General features: G+C 40.6%; 1 protein-coding gene and 1 long non-coding RNA gene across 2 annotated transcripts; one reads left to right on the top strand and one right to left on the bottom strand.

The window, feature by feature from the left end:
* Window positions 1-4,416: 4,416 nt before the first annotated feature.
* LOC311138573 lies at window positions 4,417-6,220 on the bottom strand. The gene is made up of 2 exons (XR_014614060.1): window positions 6,130-6,220; window positions 4,417-4,803 (listed from the first exon to the last, which is right to left on the bottom strand). It is a non-coding gene; the product is annotated as an uncharacterized lncRNA (long non-coding RNA).
* Window positions 4,826-6,874, top strand: LOC311138570 (small ribosomal subunit protein bS16m-like). Its single transcript, XM_084173314.1, has 3 exons — window positions 4,826-5,002; window positions 5,700-5,966; window positions 6,179-6,874. The coding sequence occupies exons 1-3, from the start codon at window positions 4,990-4,992 to the stop codon at window positions 6,298-6,300; spliced, it is 402 nt and encodes a 133-aa protein (XP_084029440.1). The 5' UTR covers window positions 4,826-4,989; the 3' UTR covers window positions 6,301-6,874.
* The last annotated feature ends 14,312 nt before the right edge of the window (window positions 6,875-21,186 follow it).

Here is a 21,186-nt window from a genome sequence, read left to right on the forward strand (position 1 = left end):
AACTTGATTGGAGCCCACCTGTGGTAAATTCAATTGATTGGACATGATTTGGAAAGGCACACACCTGTCTATATAAGGTCCCACAGTTGACAGTGCATGTCAGAGCAAAAACCAAGCCATGAGGTCGAAGGAATTGTCCGTAGAGCTCCGAGACAGGATTGTGTCGAGGCACAGATCTGGGGAAGGGTACCAAAAAATGTCTGCAGCATTGAAGGTCCCCAAGAACACAATGGCCTCCATCATTCTTAATTGGAAGAAGTTTGGAACCACTAAGACTCTTCCTAGAGCTGGCTGCCCGGCCAAACTGAGCAATCGGGGGAGAAGGGCCTTGGTCAAGGATGTGACCAAGAACCCAATGGTCACTCTGACAGAGCTCCAGAGTTCCTCTGTGGAGATGGGAGAACCTTCCAGAAGGACAACCATCTCTGCAGCACTCCACCAATCAGGCCTTTATGGTAGAGTGGCCAGACAGAAGCCACCCCTCAGTAAAAGGCACATGACAGCCCGCTTGGAGTTTGCCAAAATGCACCTAAAGGACTCAGACCATGAGAAACAAGATTCTCTGGTCTGATGAAACCAAGATTGAACTCTTTGGCCTGAATGCCAAGCGTCACGTCTGGAGGAAACCAGGCACCATCCCTATGGTGAAGCATGGTGGTGGCAGCATCATGCTGTGGGGATGCTTTTCAGTGGCAGGAACTGGGAGACTAGTCAGGATCAAGGGAAAGATGAACGGAGCAAAGTACAGAGAGATCCTTGATGAAAATCTGCTCCAGAATGTTCAGGACGTCAGACTGGGGCGAAGGTTCACCTTCCAACAGGACAATGACCCTAAGCACACAGCCAAGACAACGCATGAGTGGCTTCGGGACAAGTCTCTGACTGTCATTGAGTGGCCCAGCCAGAGCCCGGACTTGAACCCGATCGAACATCTCTGGAGAGACCTGAAAATAGCTGTGCAGCAACACTCCCCATCCAACCTGACAGAGTTTGAGAGGATCTGCAGAGAAGAATGGGAGAAACTCCCCAAATACAGGTGTACCAAGCTTGTAGCGTCATACCCAAGAAGACTCGAGGCTGTAATCGCTGCCAAAGTTACTTCAACAAAGTACTGAGTAAAGGGTCTGAATACTTATGTAAATGTGAATTTATGTTTTGTATTTGTAATAAATTTGCAAACATTTCTAAAAACCTGTTTTTGCTTTGTCATTATGGGGTATTGTGTGTAGATTGATGAGGGAAAAAAACGTTTTAATACATTTTATAATAAGTCTGTAACATAACAAAATGTGGAAAAAGTCAAGGGGTCTGAATACTTTCCGAATGCATTTTACATTTTCGCCAGAATTTTGTAAATTTTCAAACAACATTCTCATTACTGAAATACGTCCAGATTACATTCTCGGGTTAAAACAAATGTTCATTAGAAAAACCTAACTTATTTGAATAAAACACAAAATATGTTGCTGTAGTTTGTCCATAAATCATAAAAACTATATGTATACTAGTTGAAGTTTACATTAAACTATAATATTTATTAAGTACAAACACAGTATCTGTGGACATCTGTCTCATTACCATAACACTTTTTCAAGTTCCTGTAAAAACTCCAATCAGTTGTTAAATACAATTTTATTCACCCATGATGCATCATCTAGAAGAGGAGTTCTTAGATGAGCACAAGTTAAGTACATTTATTCGCTTATATGCCTTCAGAATGAGGTTCTTATTCTCAAACACCCCCTTTACTATAATAATAATAATAATATGCCATTTAGCAGACGCTTTTATCCAAAGCGACTTACAGTCATGCGTGCATACATTTTTGTGTATGGGTGGTCCCGGGGATCGAACCCACTACCTTGGCGTTGCAAGCGCCGTGCTCTACCAGCTGAGCTACAGAGGACCACTACACTTGGCCTTCTCATTACCGAAACAGCTAAAGAGGCCAAATTGGGAAAAAATCTGATTTAATTTTATGATAATTGCATAATTTCATTTGAAATATAGATGTTTTGAGTGTTATGTTAAACTCAGGCCTTTTCAATAGTAGAGCATGTTCAAAAATATTAGATATATAGATTTGTTTATTACTGTTTTGTACTTCGAAAACTGTTACGTAATGAGAATTGCATAATATCTGATCAAAAAACGTAATAATGATTATGAAAAAAGTACAGATTCTAATCTCAGTGATTCAAGAGGAACTTTTGTGAAAAAATTACACTTGAGATTTTTTTGGACAGTTTCGTGAGAATGACCTGAGTGTGTGTGTGTGTGTCACAGTCACCAGAGGGGTATCCTATGAAGCAAGCTAGATCTACTTTGGGTTGTCTAAAGATAACCAGCATCACTTAGCTTCACATTCCAGCTCAGGCTTCATCCAAACTACGACGGTGGATATTGCTCGTCCGCCTGCCGGGAACTTAGCAGGCTTGTAACTGCCTGTACATGTCACATATGGCTAGTCGAACGCCGAACTCTTCATTGAGACAATGCTGAAACATGAATCTATGGGCAAGTCAGTGTCACATTTTTTAGAAGTGCCATCTTTTTATTTGATTACTTATCCTTAAATCCGACTTTGGTGTGCTTATCAATGCACAACCATAAGCACCCTTTTCCCCACTCCTATCGATACAATTATTTGAGTAAGTCATACAAAAGTGTTACTGTGGGGCCTCCCGAGTGGCGCAGCGGTCTAAAAGCACTGCAATGCTTGAGGCGTCACTACAGATCCGTGTTCGATCCCGGGCTGTGTCGCAGCTGGCCGCGACCGGGTGACCCATGAGGCGACGCACAATTGACCCAGCATCGTCCGGGTTAGGGGAGGGTTTGGCCGGCCAGGATGTCCTTGTCCCATCGCGCTATAGCGACTCCTGTGGCGGGCCGGGCGCATGCACGCTGACACGGTCGCCAGTTATACGGTGTTTCCTCCAACACATTGGTGCGGCTGGCTTCCGGGTTAAGCGAGCAGTGTGTCAAGAAGCAGTGCAGCTTGGCAGGGTCGTGTTTCTGAGGACGCATGGCTCTCGACCTTCGCCTCTCCCGAGTCCGTACGGGAGTTGCAGCGATGGGACAAGATTGTAACTATCAATTGGATATCACGAAAAAGGGGCAATTTTTGTATATATGTTTTTTAAACTTTTTATTTTTTATGATTAAATAAAAATATATATAAAATATAAAAAGTTTTACTGTGCACATGGCGACGGGAAGATGTTTTAGGGTGCAGGTGCTGAGGAGTATTTTTCTCTGCTCTGCTGATGGGTATTCTTCTACGCTCATACAGGAGTAATAAAGGCCTAGTGCACTAATTTTATCAGGAGGTGCTGCAACACCCTCAGCACCCCTACATCTTGCGGCTATGACTGTGAATTAAGTTTTAAAAGGATCTCTGTCATTACTAAATGCATAATGTGATATATTTTCACATTACAACTTTTTAACACACAAAAAAACATTTCATTAATAAAATATTTTCTCAGTCGTCTTCCTCAAATGAAGTGGATGATGACGCAATCTTTGCAAGAGGGAGGGAATCTGATTTCATTGGTCCTCAACTCGTGGCTCAGTTATTTAATTTAGGGTAAGTGGAGTTAGCTGTGAGTTAGCCTGCCCCGGAGCAGGTTAGTTCTGAAGGATTCGTTGCCATAGAAATTTACCTGGCTAAAAGGTGAGCCAATTTCGTATGACTGGTTATCCCGAGTTGAACTCAGAGATGTCCAAAGTTACCTTGCTAACTCCTCAAACCTGCTTGGTAGGATACCCCTCAGATCTCAACCCAATTTAACACTGATGGTAGATTCTGGAGCGGCGACCGAGACAGCGTTTTCCACCAGCATCAACAAAACACCAAATTATGGAATTTCTCATGGAAAAACGGTGTCCCATTGCTCCAAGAGTTCCAGACACTTGCAGAATCTATGCCAAGGCGCATTGAAGTTGTTCTGGCGGCTCTTAGTTTCCCAACGTCCTATTAAGACTCTGTTGGTGTTTCCTTTATTTTGGCAGTTACCTGTATGTGGTATCTGTTATCAAACTGGTATCAAATATAACTATGTGTTAATTCAGAGACAAAGGGCTATCAGAGTCTGACCCCTCCTTAGAGAAAACCATGTGTTTGTCACACACACAGGAACAGCATCTCTCCACAACAGGAGTGTGAAATCACCATGTTCCAACAGGGAAGGAGTGGGGCTCCCAAAGGGAACAAATATCAGTGCACCCGTTGTACATCATGCAAAGCACTGACCCCTCTATTCATGGGTCACTCTCAGGAAATCAATGTTTCTACTCTGCTGTTGCAGTGGCTGGAACGAGAGCAGAACTTGTGTAATCATCTAAAGACATCTAGAATGAGGAGAGGACTGCATTGGGCTAACTTTAAATGAAAATCATATCAGAGGCATTAAGCACTTTTTGAACATATTTTATAATTGCAATCATCACTTTACTCAATGAAATACAGTATACTTTTAGAGTCTACTGTTTCATTTAACCAGACCTGATAGCCTACTACAATTCAACAAATGAGCGTATTTTATATCGTTAATGTCTGAAAAATAACTGAACATTACATCTCAATTAGATTGGCAATAGAAATATTTCAATCAATATGTATTGATTTTGATACACATCCTGGGCCATGATGTTTCTTTAGATGTGTGTGACTGTATCTTAAATCCATTGAAACTGTCACAAGTGTAAAGTGTACAACTTTACATGCAAAAATGTCCTTGTCGTCGTGCTGATAACTCCCCTCAAGAGCTCGGACAGTGCAGTGTAGTCCACTGGCGCCATCTGGTGGACAGTTACAAAAATGAGAGGAAACGCTTCAAGGAACATAACTTCCTGTTTAAAAATGGCTGCACCCTTACGAATGTCACATTAGAAATTACAAGTAACGTTACTGCTTTATGTAATATAGAAAACGTTATTGAGCTTTTACATATTCGTTTGACCTCTTTTTGCAGCGTATACATAAACATGGTCCGTCTATGTAAGTATGATTCGGTTGCTATTTAGCTAACACTGTCAGTGGGAACATGGGCTAGCTAGCAAGCAGGAGTAGTACTAGTAAGTAGTATGCCTACACGTCAACCCGATATGGCTGTAACGTTACTGTGTAGCTAGCTAGGCTAGCCTCAATGATTGGTATAGCTAACGTTAGATACCACAGTGATGTTTCTAATAAGTAGGCTAATGTACCTTTCATGGAATGTACATCATAAATCAAATCAAATCAAATTTTATTTTTCACATGCGCCGAATACAACAGGTGTAGACCTTACAGTGAAATGCTTACTTATAAGCCCTTAACCAACAATGCAGTTATAAGAAAGAATACCAAAAAAAATCACACAAAAAATATAATATAAAATAATACGAAATAAAAGTAACAAATAATTAAAGAGCAGCAGTAAAAATAACAATAGCGAGGCTATATACAGGGGGTACTGGTACCGAGTCAATGTGCGGGGGCACCAGTTAGTCGAGGTAATTAGGGTAATATGTACATGTAAGTAGAGTTATTAAAGTGACTATGCATAGATAATAAACAGAGAGTAGCAGCAGCGTAAAAGAGGGGGGGGGGTAGAAGCTGTTTAGAAGCCTCTTGGACCTAGACTTGGCGCTCTGGTACCGCTTGCCGTGCGGTAGGCAATTTAATTGCAGATTTTGTTGTATTGTCTTTACAGCATCCTTCCTACTGAAGACATACCATGGAGGACACATTGTCATCAGATTGGCAATGGCTGGCCACAAACAGTCTAACAGACCCTTCTACCGCGTTGTGGCAGCTTACAACAAGCGAGCACGAGACAGTAAATACATAGAACAATTGGGCTCTTATGACCCCCTGCCAAACATCTACAATGAGAAACTGGTCAGCTTCAACTCCGACAGGATCAAGTACTGGATGGGCTGTGGTGCACATCCAACGAAGCCTGTGGCCAAACTTCTAGGTGTGTTCCCTCTACACTCACCATGAAAACACACACTTTCCAGGTTTATTGAAACAACCAATGTAAGGCCTACATCATGCAAAAGACACTAAATCACAGGTTAATAAACTAACTAATATACTTTTAACTGTACTCAATACTTCCACTAAAGTCTCAATGCTACCTTGGAATCTATGTGGTCTAAGTCATCCCTCCCATCTCTGTTCCTGTAGGACTGGCTGGGTTCTTCCCCCTGCATCCCATGACGGTGACAGAGGCAGAGCGTCGCAGGGCCCTGGTAGAACTAGCAGAGGGAGCAGCGCCGGAGGAGGTAGATAAGCAGCAGGAACTATGAGAGCTTCAGTGCTGGAACGTGTGGGACTGTCGAGCATAGCAGGATGTGGACATTGGACACGAAGGACAGCCGAATATGCCATTCCCCTCCCAAAAGGCTGACTGTTTCCAGGGAAAGCCTTTGTTCTATGTGTAACTATGAATATTCAAAAGCAGTGCTTTTCCTACAGCTTTTCTTTTTTTATTTAACCATTGTGCAGTTTATTCACATCTCTATAGCAATACAGTTGTTTAATAAACAGTTTCTTGTGGTTAAAGTTATAAATTTTCATTGTGTTGGGATACTTTCAATGTTTCCAAATCATACCTTTTTTAGAGCAACATTTGCTAAATGCCACTTTGCTCAATGAATGCTTTGAATACTGTTATCAGGAGGTGGGGTATCTTGTATTAGCTCAGTCACTTATGAAATGATGATAAAATCAAGTAAGATTTTTTGTTGTTCGTTTATGATTGGGCTGTGTTTACAGATATTCCACTACTGACACGTTGCCAAGGTAAAACAAATATGAATGTTGTGTAATGTTAAAAGGCCCCTGTGGTAAATCATTAAACTGTTTGATGTTGGACTTTAATGCGCAATATTTAAGTTCCTCTAACACAGGAGAGTAATGCAATAGGTGGGTGGGTTTGTTGACAGGATCTACAATGATTTAACTTGATCTCTTTTGTTCAATGTCACATTTATTGTCTACCATCCCTAGGACTTTCTTGGTGACACTACCTTAATGGACAGTTCTTGGTGACACTTCAAATACTTTAACAAGTATTTTAATGCATTAAATTCTCAAATGGCGAGAGACTGCTGTTCCAACAAGGAAAGTAAAGCATTTGTATCAAGTCTCACATTTGTATTGTCACGTGCACTAGTACAGTGAAATGCCTTTCTTGCTTGCTCTTTCCCAACAATGCAGTAATCAATATCAGTAGTACTATAATAATAAGTCAAGTAGAACAAAAACACATGAGAAACAGAAATAAGAACACAAGTAAGTAAGCTATATACAGGGTCAGTTACAATACTATTTTTACAATGTGCAGGGAGACTGGAGTGGTAGGGTTAGATACAATTGAAGTCGGAAGTTTACATAAACCTTAGCCAAATACATTTAAACACAGTTTTTCACAATTCCTGACATTTAATCCCAGTAAAAAATCCCTGTTTTAGGTCAGTTAGGATAACCACTTTATTTTAAGAATGTGAAATGTCAGAATAATAGTAGAGAAAATGATTTATTTCAGCTTTTATTTATTTCATCACATTCCCAGTGGGTCAGAAATGTACATACACTCAATTAGTATTTGGTAGCATTGCCTTTAAATTGTTTAACTTGGGTCAAACGTTTCGGGTAGCCTTCCACAAGCTTCCCACAATAAATTGGGTGAATTTTGGCCCATTCCTCCTGACAGAGCTGGTGTAACTGAGTCAGGTTTGTAGGCCTCCTTGCTCGCACATGCTTTTTCAGTTCTGCCCACACATTTTCTATAGGATTGAGGTCAGGGCTTTGTGATGGCCACTCCAATACGTTGACTTTGTTGTCCTTAAGCCATTTTGCCACAACTTTGGAAGTATGCTTGGGGTCAGTGTCCATTTGGAAGACCCATTGGTGACCAAGCTTTAACTTCCTGACTGATGTCTTGAGATTTTGTTTCAATATATCCACATAATTTTCCTTCCTCATGATGCCATCTATTTTGTGAAGTGCACCAGTCCCTCTTGCAGCATAGCACCCCCACAGCATGATGCTGCCACCCCCGTGCTTCACGATTGGGATGGTGTTCTTCGGCTTGCAAGCCCCCCCTTTTTCCTCCAAACATAACGATGGTCATTATGGCCAAACAGTTCTATTTTTGTTTCATCAGACCAGAGGGCATTTCTCCAAAAAGTATGATCTTTGTCCCCATGTGCAGTTGTAAACCGTAGTCTTGCTTTTTGATGGCGGTTTTGGAGCAGTGGCTTCTTCCTTGCTAAACAGCCTTTCAGGTTATGTCGATATAGGACTTGTTTTACTGTGGATATAGATACTTTTGTACCTGTTTCCTCCAGTATCTTCACAAGGTCCTTTGCTGTTGTTCTGGGATTGATTTGCACTTCTGGCACCAAAGTACGTTCATCTCTAGGAGACAGAACGCGTCTCCTTCCTGAGCGGTTTGACGGCTGCGTGGTCCCATGGTGTTCATACTTGCGTACTATTGTTTGTACAGATGAACGTGGTACCTTCAGGCGTTTGGAAATTGCTCCCAAGGATGAACCAGACTTGTGGAGCTCTACAATTTTTTTTCTGAGGTCTTGGCTGATTTCTTTGGATTTTCCCATGATGTCAAGCAAAGAGTCACTGAGTTTGAAGGTAGGCCTTGAAATACATCCACAGGTACACATCCAATTGACTCAAATGATGTCAATTAGCCTATCAGAAGCTTCTAAAGCCATGACATCATTTTCAACTTAGTGTATGTAAACTTCTGACCCACTGGAATTGTGATACGGTGAATTATAGGTGAAATAATCTGTCTGTAAACAATTGTTGGAAAAAGTACTTGTGTCATGCACAAAGTAGATGTCCTAACCGACTTGCCAAAGCTATAGTTTGTTAACAAGAAATGTGTGGAGTGGTTGAAAAACGAGTTTTAATGACTCCAACCAAAGTGTATGTAAACTTCCGACTTCAACTGTATGTATAGGGGTAAGGTGACTAGGCATGAGGATATATGATAAACAGAGGCAGCAGCGTACAGTGCATTCGGAAAGTATTCAGACGCCTTGACTTTTTCCACATTTTGTTACGTTACAGCCTTATTCTAAAAAGGTTTAAATAAAACATTTACCTTATCAATCTACACACAATACCCCATAATGACAAAGCGAAAACAGGTTTTTAGAAATCTTTACAAATTTATTAAAAATAAAATACAGTGCATGTCAGATCAAAAACCAAGCCATGAGGTCGAAGGAATTGTCCATAGAGCTCCGAGACAGGATTGTGCCAAGGCACAGATCTGGGGAAGGGTACCAAAACATTTCTGCAGCATTGAAGGTCCCCAAGAACACAATGGCCTCCATTATTCTTAAATGTAAGAAGTTTGGAAACACCAAGACTCTTCCTAGAGCTGGCCGCCCGGCCAAACTGAGCAATCAGGGGAGAAGGGCCTTGGTTAGCAAGGTGACCAAGAACCCGATGGTCACTGACAGAGCTCCAGAGTTCCTCTGTGGAGATGGGAGAACCTTCCGGAAGGACAACCATCTCTGCAGCACTCCACCAATCAGGCCTTTATGGTAGAGTGGCCACTCCTCAGTAAAAGGCACATGACAGCCCGCTTGGAGTTTGCCAAAAGGCACCTAAAGGACTCCCAGACCATGAGAAACAAGATTCTCTGGTCTGATGAAACCAAGATTGAACTCTTTAGCCTGAATGCCAAGCGTCACATCTGGAGGAAACCTGGCACCATCCCTATGGTGAAGCATGGTGGTGGCAGTATCATGCTGTGGGGATGTTTTTCAGCGACAGGGACTGGGACACTAGTCAGGATCGAGGGAAAGATGAACGGAGCAAAGTACAGAGAGATCCTTGATGAAAACCTAATCCAAAACCTGCTCCCTCAGTACACAGCCTAGACAAAGCAGGAGTGGCTTCGGGACAAGTCTCTGAATGTCCTTGAGTGGCCCAGCCAGGTCCCAGACTTGAACCTGATCTAACATCTCTGGAGAGACCTGAAAATAGCTGTGCAGCGACGCTCCCCATCCAACCTGACAGAGCTTGAGAGGATCTGCGGAGAAGATTGGGAGAAACTCCCCAAATACAGGTGTGCCAAGCGTCATACCCAAGAAGACTCGAGGCTGTAATCACTGCCAAAGGTGCTTCAACAAAGTGCTGAGTAAAGGGTCTGAATACTTATGTAAATTGTATTTGAAAATATTGTTTATTTTCTCACAAACATTTCTAAAAACCTGTTTTTGCTTTGTCATTATGGGGTATTGTGTATAGATTGATGAGGGAAAAAAACATCCCCACAGCATGATGCTGCCACAACCATGATTCACCGTAGGGATGGTGCCAGGTTTCCTCCAGACATGACGCTTGGCATTCAGGCCAAAGAGTTCAATCTTGGTTTCATCAGACCAGAGAATCTTGTTTCTCATGGACTGAGAGTCTTTAGGTGCCTTTTGGCAAACTCCAAGAGGGCTGTCATGTGCCTTTTACTGAGGAGTGGCTTCCATCTGGCCACCCTATCATAAAGGCCTGATTGGTGGAGTGCTGCAGAGATGGTTGTCCTTCTGGAAGGTTCTCGCATCTCCACACAGGAACTCTGGAGCTCTTTCAGAGTGGCCATCGGGTTCTTGGTCACCTCCCTGACCAAGGCCCTTCTCCCCCGATTGCTCAGTTTGGTGGTTCCAAACTTCTTCCATTTAAGAATGATGGAGGCCACTGTGTTCTTGGGGACCTTCAATGCTGCAGAAATGTTTTGGTACCCTTCCCCAGATCTGTGCCTTGACACAATCCTGTGTCGGAGCTCTACGGACAATTCCTTTGACCTCATGGCTTGGTTTTTGCTCTGACATGCACTGTCAACTGTGGGACCTTATATAGACAGGTGTGTGCCTTTCCAAATCATGTCCAATCAATTTAATTTACCACAGGTAGACTCCAATCAAGTTGTAGAAACAGCTCAAGGATGATCAATGGAAACAGGATGCACCTGAGCTCAATTTCGAGTCTCATAGCAAAGGGTCTGAATACTTATGTAAATAAGGTATTTCTGTCTTTTATTTTAATAAATTAGCAAACATTTCTAAAAACCTGTTTTTGCTTTGTCATTATGGGGTATTGTGTGTAGATTGATGAGGACTTTTTATTTATTTAATCCATTTTTGGATAAGGCTGTAACGTAAGAAAATGTGGAAAAAGTCAAGGGGTCTGTAGCAGTCATCATCATGAATCAAGTCGACAATCTACTGGCAAATCCTTTTCAATTTTGTCATATGAAGAGAAATGATAGATAAAACTTATCGGTGCTCATAAACATTACACAACAAGTTGGAAATCGCAAATTCATCAATGAGTGGTCTGGAAGGAATCAGTGGCTAACTGCAAGCGTTGCAAAGCAATCACTAGCCTGCTATTCAGTGGAGATGGTATGATGTCCAGGTCTGGGTTTAAGGGTCTCTTTTCCAAGCTTACAAGGATAAACATTCACATGCAACACCATGGGCCAGAAAATGTTGAATACATTGGCCATGCTGTCAATCCAGCATGACTTCTGCTACATAAAAAAAAAACTGGAAACTCGGAACTGAGAAATCTCAGACTTCAGTGCGTTCAAGACAACTGGGAACTCTGAAAAAAATGAGCTCAGACTTGGAAAATAAGTTTTGAACGGTCATCCAACTCGGAATTCCAAGTCAGGATCTCGGGCCTCTTTCTAGAGCTCCGACCTGAAGATCACTGACGTCATCATGATTCGACCTTGTTTTTTTCAGAGCTTCCAGTTGTCTTGAAAGCACCATAAATCCAGAGAATGCCAGACTTTGATGACAAAGTTTGATTACACTTTCCTGTTCAAGTGAGCACAGCACAACAAGGTGAGTCCAAAAATGTATTGTATGCTGCTGCATAAATGAGTGCTGTTCCGTACATTTGACCTTATTTTAGTGCCCCCAAAACGTAATACTTCCAGGTCAACTGTAATATGAATACCATTGTAAAGCAACATTTCTCCCCTTTCCAGAAAAATCAATGATGAGACCTTCATGCTGCCCGTCTCTGCATGATTGGCCAGTCTGAGATATGGCTTTTTCTTTGCAACTCTGCCTAGAAGGTCAGCATCCCGGAGTCGCCTCTTCACTGTTGACGTTGAGACTGGTGTTTTGTGGGTACTATTTAATGAAGCTGCCAGTTGAGGACCTGTGAGGCGTCTGTTTCTCAAACTAGACACTCTAATGTATTTGTCCTCTTGCTCAGTTGTGCACCGGGGCCTCCCACTCCTCTTTCTATTCTGGTTAGAGCCAATTTGCGCTGTTCTGTGAAGGGAGTAGTACTGATGAGTTTCAGAAGAAAGTTATTTGTTTCTGGCCGTTTTGAGCCTGTAATCGAACCCACAATTGCTGATGCTCCAGATACTCAACTAGTCTCAAGAAGGCCAGTTTTATTGCTTCTTTAATCAGCACAACAGTTTTCAGCTTTGCTAACATAATTGCAAAAGGGTTTTCTAATGATCAATTAGCCTTTTAAAATGATAAACTTGTATTAGCAAACACAACGTGCCAAGGGAACACAGGACTGATGGTTGCTGATAATGGGCCTCTGATCACCTATGTAGATATTCCATAAAACATCTGCCGTTTCCAGCTACAATAGCCATTTACAACATTAACAATGTCTACACTGTATTTCTGATCAATTTGATGTTATTTTAATAGACAAAAAAATTGCTTTTCTTTTGAAAACAAGGACATTTCTAAGTGACCCCAAACTTTTGAACGGTAGTGTACATACAGTGGGGAGAACAAGTATTTGATACACTGCCGATTTTGCAGGTTTTCCTACTTACAAAGCATGTAGAGGTCTGTAATTTTTATCAAAGGTACACTTCACCTGTGAGAGACAGAATCTAAAACAAAAATCCAGAAAATCACATTGTATGATTTTTAAGTAATTAATTTGCATTTTATTGCATGACATAAGTATTTGATCACCTACCAACCAGTAAGAATTCCGGCTCTCACAGACCTGTTAGTTTTTCTTCAAGAAGCCCTCCTGTTCTCCACTCAATACCTGTATTAACTGCACCTGTTTGAACTCGTTACCTGTATAAAAGACACCTGTCCACACACTCAATCAAACAGACTCCAACCTCTCCACAATGGCCAAGACCAGAGAGCTGTGTAAGGACATCAGGGATAAAATTGTAGACCTGCACACGGCTGGGATGGGCTACAAGACAATAGGCAAGCAGCTTGGTGAGAAGGCAACAACTGTTGCGCAATTATTAGAAAATGGAAGAAGTTCAAGATGACGGTCAATCACCTTCGGTCTGGGGCTCCATGCAAGATCTCACCTCGTGGGGCATCAATGATCATGAGGAAGGTGAGGGATCAGCCCAGAACTACACGGCAGGACCTGGTCAATGACCTGAAGAGAGCTGGGACCACAGTCTCAAAGAAAACCATTAGTAACACACTACGCCGTCATGGATTAAAATCCTGCAGGGCACGCAAGGTCCCCCTGCTCAAGCCAGCGCATGTCCAGGCCCGTCTGAAGTTTGCCAATGACCATCTGGATGATCCAGAGGAGGAATGGGAGAAAGTAATGTGGTCTGATGAGACAAAAATAGAGCTTTTTGGTCTATACTCCACTCGCCGTGTTTGGAGGAAGAAGAAGGATGAGTACAACCCCAAGAACACCATCCCAACCGTGAAGCATGGAGGTGGAAACATCATTCTTTGGGGATGCTTTTCTGCAAAGGGGACAGGACGACTGCACCGTATTGAGGGGAGGATGGTTGGGGCCATGTATCGCGAGATCTTGGCCAACAACCTCCTTCCCTCAATAAGAGCATTGAAGATGGGTCGTGGCTGGGTCTTCCAGCACGACAACGACCCGAAACACACAGCCAGGGCAACTAAGGAGTGGCTCCATAAGAAGCATCTCAAGGTCCTGGAGTGACCTAGCCAGTCTCCAGACCTGAACCCAATAGAAAATCTTTGTTGGGAGCTGAAAGTCCGTATTGCCCAGTGACAGCCCCGAAACCTGAAGGATCTGGAGAAGGTCTGTATGGAGGAGTGGGCCAAAATCCCTGCTGCAGTGTGTGCAAACCTGGTCAAGACCTACAGGAAACATATGATCTCTGTAATTGCAAACAAAGGTTTTTGTACCAAATATTAAGTTCTGCTTTTCTGATGTATCAAATACTTATGTCATGCAATAAAATGCAAATGATTTACTTAAAAATCATACAAATGTGATTTTCTGGATTTTTGTTTTAGATTCTGTCTCTCACAGTTGAAGTGTACCTATGATAAAAATTACAGACCTCTACATGCTTTGTAAGTAGGAAAACCTGCAAAATCGGCAGTGTATCAAATACTTGTTCTCCCCACTGTACTTTGTGCTTTTTCAATTACGTTTTCATGTACCAAATAAAAATTGAATGTTCAATATGTTTCCATCACATTTTCAACTCTACTGATAGTTTTGTTACAAAAACTGTTGCGTTAAATAGCAAATGTGCCTATTCTGGCCTTGGCATGTGTGCTATCTAGCCAACAGCTTGCAGATATAGTACAGGTAGGCTGGGGTTAGGCTAGTCTACATGATTAGATTATTATGGATAAGAGCAAGAATATTTTTATTTGTCAAACGGCAGTCAAGCATCGATCATCATGTCACCAGAGTAAAACCCTCGATATTCATTAGAAAGCAGCATCAAGCTCATCACCTTGCACTTTCACCACCCTGTGAAGTTCATCATAATTTATTTCATCTGTAGCCAATAAACTGCATGGTTTCCCCAAGTCATAGTGGGAGGACCCCACACCATATCATCTTGTGACTCGAAGTTTACTTTGATATGATGCGTATTATATCAATATTTGCACATAAAGGCATTTCCACCGCCATTTCTCGCATCATTAATTTTACTGACACAAAACCACCTGGGCACAGATGTCAATTCAATATCTATTCCACGTTGGTTCAACGTCATTTCATTGCAATGGCGTGGAAACAACGTTGATTAAACCAGTGTGCCCAGTGTGAGCCGACCAGGTCGAACAAACAAATAATGTCTGCATTTATAAAATTGTACCGAAACTTCCTGTTTCCATCACAGCTGTCGTTTATACGGTAAGATTTTATTCATAAAAACTGTGGATGGAAACGTGGTTTGTGATGTCAATGAAGGCACACCTAACAACACCCAGACCAAAATAAAAATATGAGATTGTCTCCCTGGAGAACAGGGAGGGGTAAATGAAGTCAGCTAAGGGCTGTGACTGTCTATGCCTCGTATTGGCCTCTGTAGCCTATCATACACTGCTTTATCACAAGGTGAATAATAAAGTACATAACAGATTACCAGTAAGTATATTTCCTGTTTCAAGAGAAAAGGGAATCCAGCAAAAAATACACATTTTCTGAAAGGAGTTAGACATGAGCAAACAGAGGTGTGGAGTGCACTGCCCATATCTCAGATGTACTCAGGAAGACCATGAAATACACTGTTTTATAGTCCAATTCTTATATTCAAACTTCATCCTGGTACAATTGACCTGTTTATGAGCTCACTCAGTCGATAATAATGTATATTTATAGCAAGATCACACAATTGAGTTCGACACCATAATCTATATCGTAAATATTGCCCAAGTGACTGACTCACAGTTCTCCTTCATCTCTGATTGATGAACTTGGCCTGTAGATTTTACATTAACAACATTTTAACTGCAGTCTACTTGACCTTTGTGTAAATGCACTGATGCAACTGAGTACCATAAGCAGGAAGACATTTTAACATGGGGAGAGGTTATCAAAAATAAATAAATAATTTACCCACCAGTAGTTTCAGAATATAATAATGAATGATGGTTATTAGTACATATAGTTAATAGTATACCCACATGCTAATATTAAATGCAAGGGAATTAAAAAGTCCTAACAACCTCCATAACCTTGATACACATTTTGTGTTTACATAGTCATAACCCTTGGCAATTCAAAGATTATATTTATTTTGATCGAACAGTTTACAAACATATTTAAATACTGATATGTGACAATATGGTTCCCTAGCAACCTAACACTGGTAAGTAATACAGGTGATATTTACTTTAGATGGCTTGAAAACTTTCAAGAGGTTTCAGGTGGAACAAAGCAAATAAATTCAGATTTCCCATCAACATTATCGCACCACTATCAGAGTGATTGTTTTGCTTGTGTAGAACTACTGTAAATTAGGCTTTATCAATTCCTTAACATTGGAGCTTGCTCCAAAGGCACACACTTGGGACATTTGTTGGTAATTGATAATCCAGCAGGTGTAATAATTTGGTGGATTGTTTGTTTTCAAATATTGTGCTTTTAGTATACATGATGAATGAATATTTCTACATTGATTTGGATTTGTGAAGTAAGATTTCAACTTGTATTGTTGTCTACACAGTAACTGATTTTAGCACCAGTGAATATCTTCTGAATACTAAAGCACAATTAGCAACAGCCTGAGGAATATCTCAAAGCATACACATTTGTATAAAAATAAGTGCAAGGAAACAGGGACAATATCACAAAGAAAAATCATATTTTGGAAATGGTGTTTGAATTGCCTTTTTGAAAATACTTTTTGAATCTTTAATGAACCCTCTCCTCCTCTCTCAAACTATCTAACCCACTGGGCACACACTGGTTGAATCTACGTTGTTTCAAGTTCATTTCAATGAAATGACGTGGAACCAACGTGGAATAGATGTTGAATTGACGTCTGTGCCCAGTGGGAATATTCTTAAGTCTCATACTCTCTTTATTGCCAAATCTGAATCTGGCCCCCACTCTTTGTACTTCCTGTGCTGACCTTTCTTAAGGGAATAGATGTAGAGGGTGTGACTAAATGTCAAGGAGCTCCAAGACGAGCAATACAAATAGCCAAAACCATTTCAATTTGCCTAGGGTGTGCACTGCATTAATACCTAACTCAGCCAACTACTTGGTAGCCTATTGCTGATGAAACTTACAATAGACCTCTAACTGATTCATAAACACAACTGCAATACAATTGCAGTGAGTATTACTGCGGCAGTGAGATTGAAGTGTTTGGAAAATCCTGTGGGAAACGTTATAAAGGTTCACTTCAAAACCACTCAGGCTTCAAACAATCAACTGGACGGTGGATGGCCTTTTCTAAATATTTCTGGACTGAGAGACTATTACAAGACAGAAAATATGTGGGGCATCCTGAGACACATAGTAGGGAAAAGGCTTTTATCATACTCCATAATCCTTACCATCATAATGATAAGTATATTTGTCACAATAGGTAAGTTCATGAATTTTGTACATGAAGAAATAACTGCTTTACATTATGAAACAAAAGATTAACATTGACAATGCTAACGTGGAGATAAAAAGTAGGGTAATGTAAATATTGAAAACATAAAAAATATTATACATATTGGAAATATGGAATAATCTAACAGAGCCATTCATGCTTATTTTCTGTGGCTTCTGCCAGTAACTGACAGAGGTGAAATGTTTATCCTTCGTCAGATTGCAGCCTGTTTTATTTGATTATTTTACATCAAGCATTAATTTAATAGTTATGTTATTACTTTATGTCTCATAATAAATTTGACACAGATCATTAATATGATGCTTACTGAGCAGTGAACACTACACATACAATTCTTTATCACCTGTATGCTGAAAATAGACAAATATGCAAAAAAAATGAATCAAAGGAGCTCATAATTATTTAATTAAGAATTTCATAATCATTAACGTTACTTTCCCCTAAATACACTGCTCAGCTGAGAATTTAGCTATATTGGTAGGTACTGAGTAAATGCAGTGTTAGTACACATTGCTACAAAACATTAGCTGTTTGTGTCTTTACATATTCATATGCATTAGATTTGTATTTTTCAAAGACATTTTGAATTCATAAGGTTTAAATATTCATTTGGAATATTTAGGAATGTTTAAATAAGCCAAAGTGGCAATTTTGAAATGTAACAAATGTAAAAAGTTCTATAGAGAAATTGTGAAAACATGTTTTCTTTACATTTTTTACCAGATCAATATTCAAAAACACAAACTGACTCAGATTCCACAGGGAAGAATCTTGGGACATTTGGAAAAAATAATGGAATAAAACAGTCTAGAAATAATTTTACAATCATTGGGAATGAACTATCTCGTTCTATAAACCTTTCAAAAAATATGAAGAAAGCCCTTGACAGTACAAACGTAGCAGATTACCATCTGCCCAATACCTCAAATCAACCTAAAATGTATAATCAGTGGACATTTCCTGAAATCTCCACAATTGGAGAGGATCCTTCAACACCATCAACAACTGCAAACCCCAATGAATCGGAAGTGACAAGTGAATTGGAAACGTCCCCCTCTACTTTAGACATCACATCCTCACCTGTTATTACACAAAAATATGTAACTCCAACTCAAACCCAAAGCACACCAATTCCTACCTCAATGGAGTCTGAACAATCCACGGTGGACAATTTTTCAATGAAGACAACTACTAAAGATGGGTCCACAAGATCAAGCCAATCTTCAGAGGAAAGTACAACTGTGTCCTCAGCCACATCTTTCACAGCTACAAAATCTACAAAGACAACTGAATCAGTGACACCCCCCTCCACTATAGACATAACATCCTTACCTGAAGTTACAAATACAATTCTGAGTTCCACAGAAACAAATCCACAAACCACAACTGGACGGACAAAGAACACTGAGTTTTCCACAACAGAGGAGCAGCCATCAACAACATTTACCATTTCAACCTCCAACACAAAATCTATCACCTCCACATTAACCAATGAATCAAACATGTCTAGAATGACCACTAGTCCTCAACACACTTCAAAAGATCTAAGTGGAGAAACAACAGAAAGGACAGTCCAAGTCACACACTCCACATCTGCTGGAAACCTCTTGTCAACAACAAGGCCACTCACAAGCGACATGACACAATCAAAGGTTTCATTGAACACCCAGGAAACATTTTTAACTTCAAAAACCACTGAACTTGGCTCCACAAGAGGTCAGGAAATCATAACTGCAATTCCAACACAAAGAACTTCAATCCCTGCCTCAATGGAGTTTCATACAACTAAACACATGAGTTCAACCACCAACATATTGTCAACATCAGGTATGTCACAATCCACTTTGAAAATATCTTCAATTCAGACGACTACTAAAGAACATCGTTCCACAAGCCAACCTTCAACAGAAAGTACAACTGTGGTATCAACCACAGAAGATAATCTTTCCACACCATTCACAACTACAAACTCTCCAAAGACAACTGAATCAGGGACATCCCACTCCACTAAAGACATAACATCCTCAACTGTTATTACAAGACAAGAAGTAACTGTAACTCAAACACAAAGCACATCAATCCCTAACCCAATGGAGTCTCAAACGACTGAACATACGAGTCCAACCACTAATATATTGTCAACAACAGGTATATCACAATCCACTTTGGAAATGTCTTCAACTGAGATAACTACTGAAGAACATGAGTCCACGAGTACAATCCAACCATCAATGGACAGTCCATCTGTAGTCTCAAACACAGAAAATATTATTTCCACACCATTCACAACTACAAAAGCTACAAAGACAATGAAATCAGTGACGTCCACCTCCACTACAGACATAACATCCCAACCTGTTATTACAAGAGAAGACGTAACTGCAACTCAAACCGGAGGCACATCAATCCCTACCTTAAAAAAGTCTCAAACAACCGAACACATCAGTCCAACCACCAATATATTGTCAACATCAGGTATGTCACAATCCACTTTGGAAATGTCTTCAACTGAGATGAGTACTGGAGAACATGGGTCCACAAGTACAAGCCAACTTTCAACGGAAAATAGAATAGTGTCCTCAACCACAGAAGAGAATCTTTCCACATCGTTCACAATTACAAATGATACAAAGATAATGAAATCAGTGACGTCCACCTCCACTAAAGACATAACATCCCAACCTGTTATTACAAGACAAGATGTAGTTGCAACTGAAACCCAAAGAACATCAATCCCTACCTTAAACAAGTCTCAAACAACCAAACACATCAGTCCAACCATCAATATATTGTCAACATCAGGTGTGTCACAATCCACTTTGGAGATGTCTTCAACAAAGACGTCTGCTAAAGAACATGGTTCGACAAGCCAACCTTCAACTAAAAGTACAACTGTGGTGTCAAACGCAGAAGATAATCTTTCCTCATCATTCACTCATACAAACTCAGCTATATCACAATTCACTTTGGAAATATCTTCAACTAAGATGACTACTGATGAACATGGGTCCACAAGTATAGGCCAACCTTCATTGGAAAGTACAACTGTGGTCTCAACCGCAGAAGAGCGTCTTTCCACATCATTCACAGCTACAAACTCCCCAAAGACAATTGAATCAGTGACGTCCACCTCCACAACAGCCAAAACATTCCAACCTGTTGTTACAAGAGAAGACATAACTGCTAATCAAACCCAAAGCATATCAATCCCTACCTCAATGGAGTCTAAAAAAACTGAATACACCAGTCCAACCACCAACATATTGTCAACATCAGGTATGTCACAATCCACTTTGGAGATGTCTTCAGCTGAGATGTCTACTAAAGAACATGGTTCCACAAGCCATCCTTCAATGGAAAGTACAGCTATTGTCTCAACCACAGAATATCATATTTCCAAACCATTCACAAATACAAACTCTCCAAAGACAACTGAATCATTGACGTCCCCCTCCACTACACACATAACATCCTCACCTGTTATTACAAGACAAGACGTAACTGCAACTCAAACCCAAAGCACATCAATCCCTATCTCAATGGAGTCTCACACGACTGAACATACGAGTCCAACCACCAACATATTGTCAACATCAGGTATGTCACAATCCACTTTGGAAATATCTTCAACTAAGATGACTACTGATGAACATGGGTCCACAAGTATAGGCCAACCTTCAATGGAAAGTACAACTGTGGTCTCAACCGCAGAAGAGCGTCTTTCCACATCATTCACAGCTACAAACTCCCCAAAGACAATTGAATCAGTGACGTCCACCTCCACAACAGCCAAAACATTCCAACCTGTTGTTACAAGAGAATACATAAC

This window comes from Coregonus lavaretus (genome assembly GCF_964263955.1).
Source record: "Coregonus lavaretus genome assembly, chromosome: 12".
NCBI classification, from domain to species: domain Eukaryota; kingdom Metazoa; phylum Chordata; class Actinopteri; order Salmoniformes; family Salmonidae; genus Coregonus; species Coregonus lavaretus.